The sequence below is a fragment of the Schistosoma mansoni genome, chromosome 1, assembly GCF_000237925.1.
Source record: "Schistosoma mansoni strain Puerto Rico chromosome 1, complete genome".
In the NCBI taxonomy this organism is placed as follows: Eukaryota; Metazoa; Platyhelminthes; class Trematoda; order Strigeidida; family Schistosomatidae; genus Schistosoma; species Schistosoma mansoni.
In genome coordinates this window covers 38,756,780-38,770,105 of record NC_031495.1, presented here as the reverse complement: position 1 = coordinate 38,770,105, position 13,326 = coordinate 38,756,780, and the positions used below count along the sequence as shown (strand labels likewise).

General features: G+C 36.1%; 1 protein-coding gene across 1 annotated transcript; it reads right to left on the bottom strand.

Moving 5' to 3' along the window:
* Positions 1 to 5,706: 5,706 nt before the first annotated feature.
* On the bottom strand, positions 5,707 to 10,637 carry Smp_005740 (putative aquaporin-3). The gene is made up of 2 exons (XM_018794343.1): positions 9,716 to 10,637; positions 5,707 to 6,162 (listed from the first exon to the last, which is right to left on the bottom strand). The coding sequence occupies exons 1-2, from the start codon at positions 10,422 to 10,424 to the stop codon at positions 5,957 to 5,959; spliced, it is 915 nt and encodes a 304-aa protein (XP_018648765.1). The 5' UTR covers positions 10,425 to 10,637; the 3' UTR covers positions 5,707 to 5,956.
* Between the last annotated feature and the right edge of the window lie 2,689 nt (positions 10,638 to 13,326).

Sequence of the window (13,326 nt, the reverse complement as noted above, 5' to 3'; positions counted from 1 at the left end):
CCCATAATAGGACGAAACGGCCGTCCAGTGCTTCCAAGTTTTCCATGGTGGTCTAGCTTCAATTGACTCATGATTTCAACTATGAAAATACTGAAATCTCCACAAAACCCCTTCTGATCTATAAACAGAGAGTAATTGTTATGAGGAATAAAGAAACAATGATGTTTTCAGATAATTGATGGTAGATTTACAAATGAAGTATTCATTGTATGATATTCACATTTTACCAAAATTAATTTGGATATCCCTATTTTGTGTTCTTGTTTCCTTACAATATGATTAACTTTACATTTAACTATTTTCTTATACTATTTCAATATAGTGATTTCTTTGTATTCAACAGTCATTTCACCTATTCAGTCAGTACTTAAATAAGACTCGGGACTCGGGACTCGTCATCTAGATGTACCTGCAGGACTCAGTAGCTAAGTGGATAACACGATGACGTTCAAAACGAACAGTACTGGGTTTGAGTCGCAAAGTGAACATCAACTATGAGATGCAGGTACATCCAACTGACGAGTCCCAAGTAGGACGCAAAACGCATCCTGGATTCCACTGCTAGCCACTATCCATCATTGCTTATAATGATTGTAAATAAAGGCTATATTGAGGCAATACGCACAGTATGCACATATGGCCAATAAGAGACTGATCAATTGCAGTCCTGAACGTTAATGGGAAGATTCAACCAAACAATACCAAGTGAATTTAGAATGAATAATTATTATGTCTTCTCCAAGTATTAACTTAGTAACAAGCTTTAGAGTCTTAGTTGATTATGTGTAATTATTCTGTTTATATTTCAAGTCGAACTACTAAATACATTTTTCTATATTATAGTTTAGTAAACGAGAACATAAGTGGAGATAACTGATTGTATTTGAATATAGTTGAGATCATCAGTCAATTGAAGCTAGACCACCTTTGAAAACCTGGAATCACTGGACGGCCGTTTCGTCCCATTGCGTAACTCCGCGGCAGCGTACATCCAAGATCCCGGCACCACAAGATTCGAACCCAGGACCTACCAGACTGGCGCGCGAGCACTTAACCGATAGACCACTGAACTGGCATCCAACGGTGTTAATGTCTAACTTCAACTAATCCACAATATTGAGCAACCATTCACCAATGTCTTCAGTGAGTTGATATCTCCCAACAGACCTGGTTGAACTCCACTGGTTACTGCTTCTCACTAGAACTCCATTGTATTTGAATACAAAATTACAGAATGTCATAGTAAAATCTGAGAATCATACAGTAAATACTTCATTTGTGATATGTCAGTCAATCGTCTCAGACTCTATTGTTTCTTCCTTTCTATACCAATCATTCTCTATTTTCTTTCTCTTTTCTTTGATCTTCTTAACCATGCGTCACCAAGTATTTCACCTTCGACTGATAATACATACTACTTATACCTATCGACATAAGTAGCACACACCACAACAAGACTGTAAATCATACTTTAATTTGATCATAAAAATTGTAGACTCTTTTATCTGTTAGAAAGACTTAATTGGTCAAATTAACCATTAAATTACCAAGTAACTGTAATCATGAAGATGTGGAGATTGTTGAATTCCATTAAAATCACGAATCAATGTAAGATAACTCCTGAAAACATGAAAGCACTGAATTTTTATTGACGACTGCTTTTTCTTAGTATAGGACTTTTCAGTAGTGTGAAACTACAACCTCGCAGACGACAATGAGAATGTTTAACCTCTAGACCACAGTGCTAGAATACAATCGTCTGCAAATCCAACTTCAATCAATCAAAGATATTGAAAAAACTGTTTTCATTCTCTTCAGTGTGTAACTGCCTCAAACATAACACTATTGAATTTCATTGACCATAGATTCTCACTAGAACTTCAAAAATTTCCACTTGAAACTAGTCACAATTGAGCCCATGATAATCGTCAGTATGGTATTGTGAAAAACAAACTGGGAAAACATTCAGACAGTAAACTGGCTTACGTTCATTACAAACCCTATTGGTTAACAGACATGAACATGTGGATTAAGTGTATAAGATTGTGAATTGCATAGACCTTTGATGTTCTAGTTTAATTTGATGAAGCGGCAAGAATTATTCAAGAATTATTCACAATCATGTCCATGAAGAGTGTGAGTTGATTTCATTGAGTGGGTTGTTCGGTAACAAAATCAACATATTGAGATCTTACTAGATATTGTAGCCCTAATGAATGCCAGGTAAAAATGCAAAAATGGATACCAACTATAAGATGGATAGATGGCCATCCGTTTACCGATACACTGATTTTCTCACATCAAATCTATCTTGACTTGTAGACATATAGTGAAGTGATTAGTGTACTCACTGAATAAAACAATATTATGATATATCAAATGGTTTCATACATTTCACAAAATTGAAGTTTCAAAAACAACAAACTACACTGATTAGCTGGACCATATACTTGATTCCTATTCCGACAGTGACAAACCTTCATTATCCAGTCATGTGAATTGAAATACTTAATGTAATATGAATAGTTTTGATTGACAATTAGACAACTAACAAAATCTCTTAGTATTGTTTGTTTGAATCTTCCCATTGATGTATTGCCTCGATATAGCCTTAATTCACAAGTATTGTAAGCAATGATGGATAGTGGTTAGCGGTGGAAACCAGGACGCGCGTTTCTTCCTATTCGGGACTCGTCAGCTGGATGTATCTGCATCTCAGACCTGTTGATGTTCACTCTGGAACTCGAACCCAATACCGTCCGCTTCAAACGCCATCGTGTTATCCACTCAGTTACTGAGTCCTGATAGCCATCTGCTTGTGCAATGTGGTGAAGTTTAAATTTAATTAGTATTGTTTGTTTGAATCTTCCCATTTATAAAATGGTTCATTCATTCCATCAACATGTTAGATAATAAGTATACACTTTACTCTAAATTACCATTGTGTATACACTAGCATTCACAGGCACTGAATGATAGAGTATGTTGATGGATGAATTGTGATGAATGGGACCACTGAGATTGTTTGTGTTTGCCATTCATGGTGTATATGGAACCACAGTGAATGGTTGTCATTCAACTGGTCATAATCTAGGTACGTGATTAGGAAGACAAATTAGACAGAGTTGATTACATGCAGTGAATGTGATGATGAGTTAAAATTGAGAACCATACAGTAAATACTCCATTTGCAAAATATACATCGATTGTCTCAGACACTACTGTTCCTTCATTTACACAGTAATCATTGTTTGTTCTCGTTCTCTTTTCTTCGATCTTCTTAACCCTCTGCTGCCAAGCATTCCACTTTCGATTGTTGATACATACGACTTATGTCTGTCGTCATCAGTAGTATACAACACAATAGTAGTAGTAGTAGTATTGCATTGACTAAGAACTAAGTAATTTACATTATTTGAAGTACATTTACATGCTACCAACTCGTTCGTTCGATGTACCAATTTATCTCAGTAATGATTTTGTGAATAATATTCTAATTCAGTGTCTACATCTTAGAACCACAATGGTTGATCTCCTATTCTACAGAGTTCAGATAGTAGCTAAATTGTTCAGTGTGTATGAAGATATTAGTAGGTAATTGTAATCTCCTGTTGTTAGAACTCGCGACTATTGTCAATCTTTTTTAGTTGGTAAATGTGTATTGTGAATGGAATGACACAAGTAGTCTCTCGTCATTTATTATTCTATTGATTGAAATGATGTTTCGAAATTCGGCTTCTCAATTGAATGATGACTGGTTAATAAACGTCACGACTGAAATCGACTTACAAATTGACATAACTCGTAGTGAATAATACATTTGATTCGGATTCGGATATTTGAAAATAGTGTCTATTCGTGAACTGATTGTAATGCCGGGCAAATCTATGTGATCATACATATTCGAAACAATCTTATTCGGTTGTTGACGGCTGTTCAGTAGAACTGGATCACTTCGTCTAATCAGTCGGTGAATACTTCTCTATGCCATATTCTTCAGTTCTTACATTCATTCTTCGATCTGTAAATCCCATGTAAAATGTCGTTCATCAACTACACGATTTAAATCAGTGTTAATTGCAAATTCCCATCAATGGAAAGATTCAACCAAGCAATACTAAGTGAATTAAAAACTTCACCCCATTGCACAAGCAAGTGGCTATCAGGACTCAGTAGCTGAGTAGATAATGAGATGGCGTTTGAAGCGAAAGTTACTGCGTTTGAGTCCCAAAGTGAACATCAACTCTGAAATGCGGGTACATCCAGCTAACGAGTAACAAAATAGGACGAAACGCGCCTCAAACTGGATTCCACTGCTAGCCAGTATCCATCTTTGCCTACAATGTTAAGTGTGTTACTAAACAACTAGCATGCATGTCATCAAATGTCTGTTTCTAGTTTACACTAGTACGTTGCTATTACACACCAGAGTTGTTTGTAATGTTTTGTGATTGATTGTGCTTTGTAGTGCAATCACGATTGAGTGAGAGTGTTTTGGCGAAAGATGAACACAGATGCAGAAAGCATCATCATCCTAACCAATGCCTGAACTCCTTAGTTTCGAATGAGTATCAAATGGATGGTATACATCAAAGTAGTCAAACTCTTGTCACTTAAATGGATGTCTTTCAATGATGAGAAATGTATGAATACTTATTGTTCTCTTAAAATCTGTAACTCTTTAATTATGTGAATTGAGTGAATGATCATATGTGTAAATGGTACTGATAAAGTTAGTGTAAGCCGAAACAAGTGAGACCAGGATAGACCATGAATAGAATAATCATAAATGAATAAATTTCCCTTAAACAATATCCCACGAAGGTTGTGAATCATTTCGAACAGACCGTCAATGTGTCCAAGCATTCAAATACCATAACAACAACGGGAATTTAGTTCCGCCATCTTCTTTGGTTAGGTCAACTATGTATAAATAATCAATATTTTAAAATCATGTTGGGTTTACGTTTGATTTGTCATGGAATTATTGATACACAGACTGTAATTCGATCAAGTCTGTTATTTAACATAACAGCATTGACCGATATGAACTACCTCATTGTGGTGATATATTACATTAATGTGATAAATTCATAGTATATCTGAAGACGAGACTGGTAGGTCCTGGGTTCGAATCCCTCGAGTGCGGAATCGTGGATGCGAACTGCTGAGGAATCCATAATAGGACGAAACAGCCGTCCAGTGCTTCCAGGTTTTCCATGGTGGTCTAGCTTCAATTGACTCATGATCTTAACTCCACGATCCCGCTCACACAATATTCGAACCCAGGACCTACCAGACTGGCGTGCGAGCACTTAACCGATAGACCACTGAACCGGCATCCAACGGTGTTAATGTCAAACTTCAACCAGTCCACGAAGTTGAGCAACCGTTCAGTAATTGTCTTTAGTGAGTTGATATCTCATGACAGACGTGGTTTGAACTCCATTGGTCACTGCTTCTCACTAGAACTCCTGGATGTGCCTCTCGAAGTCAGTCACTAGTGAGCATATGATTATATTAATTATCAGAAAGGGTTTTGTGGAGATTTAATATTTTTCATAGTTGAAAGCGTGAGTCAATTGATTATTATTATATTCCTCATAACTTCTACTGAGATGTCAACGGTTTCCATGTGAAGAATGTGACAAAAGAGGTAGAGTGTTTCAATATGAGTACCGAGCAACAACAAACAACAAATAGTTTCAGTGAATTTAACAATGTGTATTTTCGATTTAATTGAGAATATTAATTGTGTGTTTGCATAGGTTTGATATTTTGTCATAGGTGTTCACACGGAGTTATCAAAGTGATCTGGATCAAACGTCAATCCACAGACTATTTAACAATGTTAAATATTGAGGAAATCGGGAAGATGAAAGAGTGTGTGTTGTTTGTGTGTGTGTGTTCGTGTAAAAGTAGTATACATTTGAGGATTACTTCTGGTTGTCAACGATTACGGTGATGAATAGGCCACCAACTTCTTACCATCACGATGTGAATCATCATAATCAACATCCACAACGAAATCGGATTTCCTATCCAAATGTATACCGATAGTCATTTCGTATAAGATTCCACCAATGACAGCACCAATATACGGTCCAACTATTGGTATCCAGAAGAAGTAGTTTGCTCCACTGAATGCTTTGTTACCCCAACCTATACACATGATATGAAATAGTGTGTAAGAAAGTGAGAATATATGGATAGGTAACAAAATGAATGTGATATGTGTTGATGGTTGAAATGAGGAGTTTACTGACCTGCTCGTGAGTGATATGAGATATGATGGACAGCGAGGAGAGATTTCCCACATTCGATATTCATCACATATATGTATGTAGATACATGCTTCTTATTTATAGATATACATGAATATGTTGATAACCGAACTATGCATTGAGAGTGTAAATGAAGATAAATGATGCGTGAATTGATGATTGTCAGTGAATGATCAACAATTTGTTGTCTATTCTTTGGTGGTGATGATGATGATGATGAAGTTTGTAATGCGCAGCAATTTATGTTCAGTAGATGGCAACTCAAATGACATGACCACGTTCAATTTAGTCGAAGCATGTAGGATAATCTAGACCAATGGAAATCATCTATCTATCTATCACGCCATTGTGTCATTGTATCGACAATTACGAAACCTAGTTAGAGGATATTTTCGAGTCATGTTAGAATCTCCTATTAGAAGTATGAGATCAACGTGAGCCTTCTTCTTCTAATCGATTTCCACTCTCATCTACAGTGACAATGGATCACGAATTCTTACTACTCACATTACCACAATCCACTGAACACACTGTATCTCAATACCAATGAATTTGGTATTGGTTACTGACCCATATGAGATATAGCGAATTGTTCGATTGTATGGAAATATGGCAAATTCATCGTGAACCTGTCAATCAACTTCCCACCACGAATGTTCCGTTTTCATGTTTATAATCAGATTGACTATTTCTGGTTCATTGTAAGCTAGTAATTTTTGTATATGAATGACCACATCATTTCCTAATCTGAATAATATGAGATAATACTTAGTGTATGTGTGGTCGTCCACTATTCTAATTGACACATTGTGAATGGATGAGAATTATGTGTGGTCAATGGATCGTTCAGTATATGTAACAGTATAATTGTTCACTTAGACACTGTTGATGTGGTGGTTAGGCAGTCAGAAACTGTGTAACAATATTCAATTTGTGCAAGTATTACTTGACAATAGTATATTGTAGTCGAATACTTTCTATCGATTTATCTACGATTTGTGTGATGGATGTGATGAAGAAACGAGTGAGCATCGTCATTCACCGATGATTTGTGAGTATTATGTTAATGTCGAAATGCTGAATAGTGAAGATTGTGTGTAATATTGAGCGAAGAGTGCTGAACTACATTAAATCTAACTGAATGGAATAGAATGGGACCTAACTGAAGTGAAGTGAACGTTCAAGACAATTTGAATGGTGAATGAACTCACACTATTTTTAATCTTCAATATTTGTACATGTGTTTTTAACATTATTATTATTGGTAATGATAGTGGCAATAGTATTGATAGTGATAGTCGGTTCAACTACTTTCACAATCCACTTACATTGTATTAGAGTATTTCTGAGTAAAAGAATGATTGATGCACAATCTCATACACGGATTTTCAATGACCTACTTCATTCCCGATTTCGACATAACACTAATTCGAGAATACCGATGTTATTGAAAATAGGTACATCAATGTAATACATTATGCACGTTTCCCTCGAGTGTGCCAGTGTTTTGTTGTCATTCAACATCAGTAGAGACGATTATTAGTGGTATAGACATATGTGCATATTATGTTTTAAAGATGTATTTTGACAGTGGTTGCGAACACGAACGACTCAGTCAGATGGTCTATATATATCTCATTCACATAATTTCCCTTTTACATTACAATAGAATTTCCGTTTGAACTGTGAAGGATGATGATCAAAGTAGATTGGAGGCTACCAACTAAAGATAGAGCTTATCGCGATGACAATGAATGTGATCGATGGTCATCATCCAAATCATCATCATTGGTCAATTTGACGTTCACTCTCTTCCTACACAATGTGTATGATGTAATTGTATGAGATTTCTAATTGTCTGGTAGACTGAAATTGTCTCAATCTGTCAATCTCATAATCACTGAAATAAACTCATCTCGTCAAATTTCATCGGATCAAAATTGTAAATCACAATGTAGAGGGACTTGGAAACATTGTACATATTTTAAGTATATAGTCACAATGTGACTAAGAATGACGAAGTGTGCTGGCCAATCAAATCACTGGATGCACATCATATTGTTTCACTGATCGAATCTACTTGGTGCAAACAACCATCATTCTTTCAAACAATATCTGCAAACTTGTGTCCGGATTTATATCTATTCGTCACTCAAAATGATCAAATATCTCTTCACTCTTTCACTACCTACTCAATTGACAACAATGTTTGAAATGCGTATGGATGTTCAATATTTGATGATATAGAACTGTTCATATGTATGATAATGACAGTAAAAACCAGTGATAACCTCAGTGTTGTTGAAACTCTCATCTACACTCATTTATTTTGGAAGTGACTAATCTACTCACCATTTTAACAAATGTCCATATTTTTTTGAAGCGTATGAGTACATTCCCAGTAAATCGAATTATCTCTCCAATTATCGACACAATGTTCACATGTCTGTGGGAAGTACCAGGGATATTAACCAAGTCATGTCACTCTCAGAGTTGACAAAATGTCCACAACTACATCGATCGATGGTGCAATGAGCAACACAATAATAAAACCACTTGTTTTAAAACACGTATGAATGAGTGTGGAAAATTCGAGTATGGACTATATCAGTGAACATTGTGGTGTTTTATTAATCTAATCACTTACTTTTCACACTTAGTAAATTATAATGGATTAGTTGTAAGTAGTGACTAATCATGACTAGTGTCTTCAGACAAATCAGTGTGAAATAGAATTTCCTATTCCGATCAGATCAAGAGGTCAAAGCATCCTTTCAATGTAACCTCCATATTCACTAACATCCCATTAACAGACACTAACCACAATCTTTCCACTTACATCAACTTTGAGATATTTGAAGTATTTTGACGGAGGCATTCTATCCACACACTGAGAAGACGTATTTTGACTACGTACATGTTTAGTTACTTAACTTGTTGATGCTTTGTAAGAAGGTGTGACAAACAAATCTGCTCACTGTCAAGTATATGAATGGATGTTGTGACAGAATGAGAAGTATTATCATGAGAAGTAATGATCTAGTGAAATTGTCACCAGAGCAATAGAATGTGATGTGAGTGTGATGCTGTTGAGTAATTTAAGCAACTATGAAAATCGTGTCTGACTCAATTCTCATTGATAATCAAAACGAGTTATGTTTGAACGTAGACCGAAACACAACGGAGTCTACTTTCGAGTAATCAGTGATTGAGACAGTCAGTCCGTCAGTCCGTCAGTAATTCAGTCAGTCAATCGGTCCAACTATGGACTGATATCATTTGAGTTTCAGGTATATTTTAGAAAGAAATAAACTGTGGGTCTACTCATGCAACTAATAATACATCAACTGGTTAATAATTCGTTCATTCGATCACTCGTTAGTGAGAATTGAGAGCAAACGAATAGTATAAATGAGAAATGGACAACTTACCGAATATAAATATCATGAGTCTGGGTCCTAAATCACGAGCTGGATTTAATGCAGCTCCAGCGTTCAACGCGAAACAGCCAACAATGGCATAGACCAGAAATGCCAAATGTAGTGGGTGTAAGTAATCTGGAATTTTCCATCCATTTGGATCGGTGATGGCGAACGCTCCTGCTGTCAACAACGCAGTACCCATAACCTGATCAAGAAAGCATGTTAGATGAGATGCTGACGGATTGGTCACGAATATGCCACCTGTGGTATTCAGCAACAACGCTCCATTGTCATTCAATTTGGCATATTCTATGATTTTTTCACGATATAAGGCGAAGACAACTAATGAACCGAGGAAAGCACCAAGTATTTGAAAGAATGTATAAAACGGTATACGTCGGAATGGTAGTTTGCCGACAACTGCAGCTGCCAATGTTACAGCTGGATTACAGTGTCCAGAACCACACTGTCCAGAAAACATTACTGCCATGTACACTGCAAAACCCCATCCCAAACTGACTGAAATGAATGTTCCATGAGCATGTTTACCATGGTCACCTAGGATCACTTGTGCCAATACACCACTACCAAAGATCATCAAAATAATTGAACCCATGAATTCGCCTAAACATGCACGTACCAATGGACTTGAAGTCAATCGTAGACGATCAGCGACAATATGCTGTTTGTGGGCATATTTTTCAGAACACGAAACCATATTTCTTCTACGACTGGCTTTTCGATAACTGCGTGTTGATTGAATTGTTACTGCCAGAATTATTTATCAATGGAAATTGTCTGCCTCTCTATTGTGTTCGGTCTTTTCACTGACCTTTGATTATGTTGTTATGACTGTGTTTAGTTCGATATTGAATGAACTATGAGTTGAGCAGGGAATAGTCAGAGTGAATGAGAGATTGGTTGTGGTTAATGTGTTTGAGATATCTAAATGGGTAATCTATGCACATTGTATCCTTTATATTGTTTTACTACTCTCTCTCACACACACATGCATAATTATTCATGATCATACAATGTTAGATGCATACACGTACACACACACACTCACACTCACATGTGGATTCGTAATAATTAGTTTCCATGAAAGCATTCACAGAGAAAGCAACATACTTGACGTGTCAATCACAAGATTGATGGATTGATTTGCCTCCATGTATTTAATGCACGAGTGTATTCTTACTATGTAATAGCAATAATAGTAGTATTAGTAGTAGTAGTAATAATAGTAGTAGTGGTAGTAGTATCGGTGAAAGTTTTTTCAATGTATGTAAGTAACAAACTCATGTCTGTCTGTCTGTATGTTTGTTTGTTTTGTTTTCTGGTAAGAAGATGCTTACTCTCCTGTTTTTTAAATGGTAATATATTACTTACATGGTTACTGGTTATCGAGTAAGTCACTTTTAAAATCTGAACAATCTTGTTAACATGTTTCATGTGATCACACTCATTTCTATATACAACTCAACTTAGTTACATTCAACTAATTAGATGTAAACATCGTTAATATTCAATGAAAAACACAGTAGTTAATCAGTAAACACCGTTTATCGGAATATTCCATCATGTGTGTTGATGAGTAATAGTGTAATGAACGAGAACAGATGAGGAGATAACCAGATGTCTTCCAATTAAACAATAAAGAATCTTAATATTTGAGATCGTGAGTCAGTTGAAGCTAGACTACGATGGTAAACCTGGAGGCGTTCGACGGAAGTTTTGTCCTATTGTGGGACTTATCGACAGTGCTCAACCACGATCCCGGTGTAGCTTCAATTGACTCATGATCTCAACTAATATTTTTACTATAATATCCACAATAACCTCTTCTCATATTAATCAACATATGCTCACCATGGACTGGCTTCAAGAGGTATTTCCTGAAGTTCTAGTGAGAAGCAGTGACTAGTGGATCTCAAGTAGGTCTGTTGTGAGTTAGTAACTCACTAAAGACAATGGTGGATCGTTGCTCAAATTCGTTGGTCGGTTGAAGTTAGACATTGGCGCCTTTGGATGCCGTCTCAGTGGTCTAGGTGTTTTACGCTTGCTCGAGAGACTGATAGGTCCTGGGTTCGAGTCTCGCGCACTGCTGAGGAGTTCCACAATAGGACGAAACGGCCATCCAGTGCTTTCAGGTTTTCTATTATGGTTTAACTTCAATTGACTCATGGTCTCAACTGCTAAAATTACTCTAACATTCACGAAAAACCATTCTGATATTAAAGAATCTCTTAGTAAAACCTAAAAACCTTACAGTAATCAATTCATTTTCAAAATATCTAACAATTGTTTTACACAATATTGTTCGTTCGTTTCCATATCAATCAATCTCTATTCTTGTTTTCTTCTCCTCAATTTCCTCTACCTTCTGTGGCCATGTGTTCCACTTTCGATTAGTCATACATACTACATATATCTGTAGACATCAGTATTACACACCACAATAGTAGTAATTTTATTCAATTGTTATACACTAGCTGACTAGTTAATGAACCATCTATCAGTTCATCATCATCATCATCATCATCATCATCATCAATTTTAGTAAATGCTGTAAGATATTTTGTTGTTATTTTAAAGATGTGAATTCAATATTGTTAGTAGTTCACACTGTACATTATTCGTATATCATTTCAAGTTTCAATGAGTACATGTTGACAGATTGTTTGAAGGATAATGTTAAAATTTCGATTCGAATTTAAGTAAGCCTTTTGTATAAGTATGTCAATGGCCTCGATGAGTTGGTAATATGTACAGTGATAAAGGGTGTTTACCTGTAGGGTAAACTTCAAATATGTTGAGCACTAATGAGATTGACAATGTTCCCAGAAGCTGTAGAGGAAAAGGTGATTATAGTTGAACATTGGTCATTAGATTAGCTATTCTATGAGTCAGTAGAAGCGCGGATTCAAACGTTTTAAACATTTGTATAATATAATATAAATTTGAAATGTAACTAAGCAACGAATCTATGACCGTCTAGAGTTTGATCGCACCTTACATTTCTTATGATTAGATGTTCGATTTATTTATCACCACTTTCAGATTTTATTTGCCTAATATCCCCCCCATTTTCCTTACACTTATGGAGACTGTATTTATCGAAGTAACTTAGTCACTGAGTAGTAGCACTCCACTTGTTCATTACAGTCCCAGATTCCAAGGACATCTAAACAGTTTCAGTTTAAACAATTTACTTACTTACTTACTTACTTACACCTGTTACTACTCGTCGAGCAGCATAGGCCAACACCGGCATTCTCCATCTCACTCAGTCCTAGAAAATCCTTCCCTTTTTCTCCAGTTACTATTCATTCAATTGATGTCTGCTTACAATTCTCAACACAATGTGTTCTTTGACCTTCCACTTTTCCGCATCCATTCAGCATTCCAATTTAGGGATTGTCTCATGATTCAGTTTGGTGCTTTCCTCAATGTATGTCCTATACACTTCCAACATCTTTTCCTAATTTCCTCCTCAACTGGAACCTGTTTCGTTCCCTCACACAGTAGGCTGATTGTGATAGTATCCGACCAATGGACATTGAGTAGACAATTGTTCATAAATACTTGTACTTTTTGATGATGGTTGTTGTGGATGT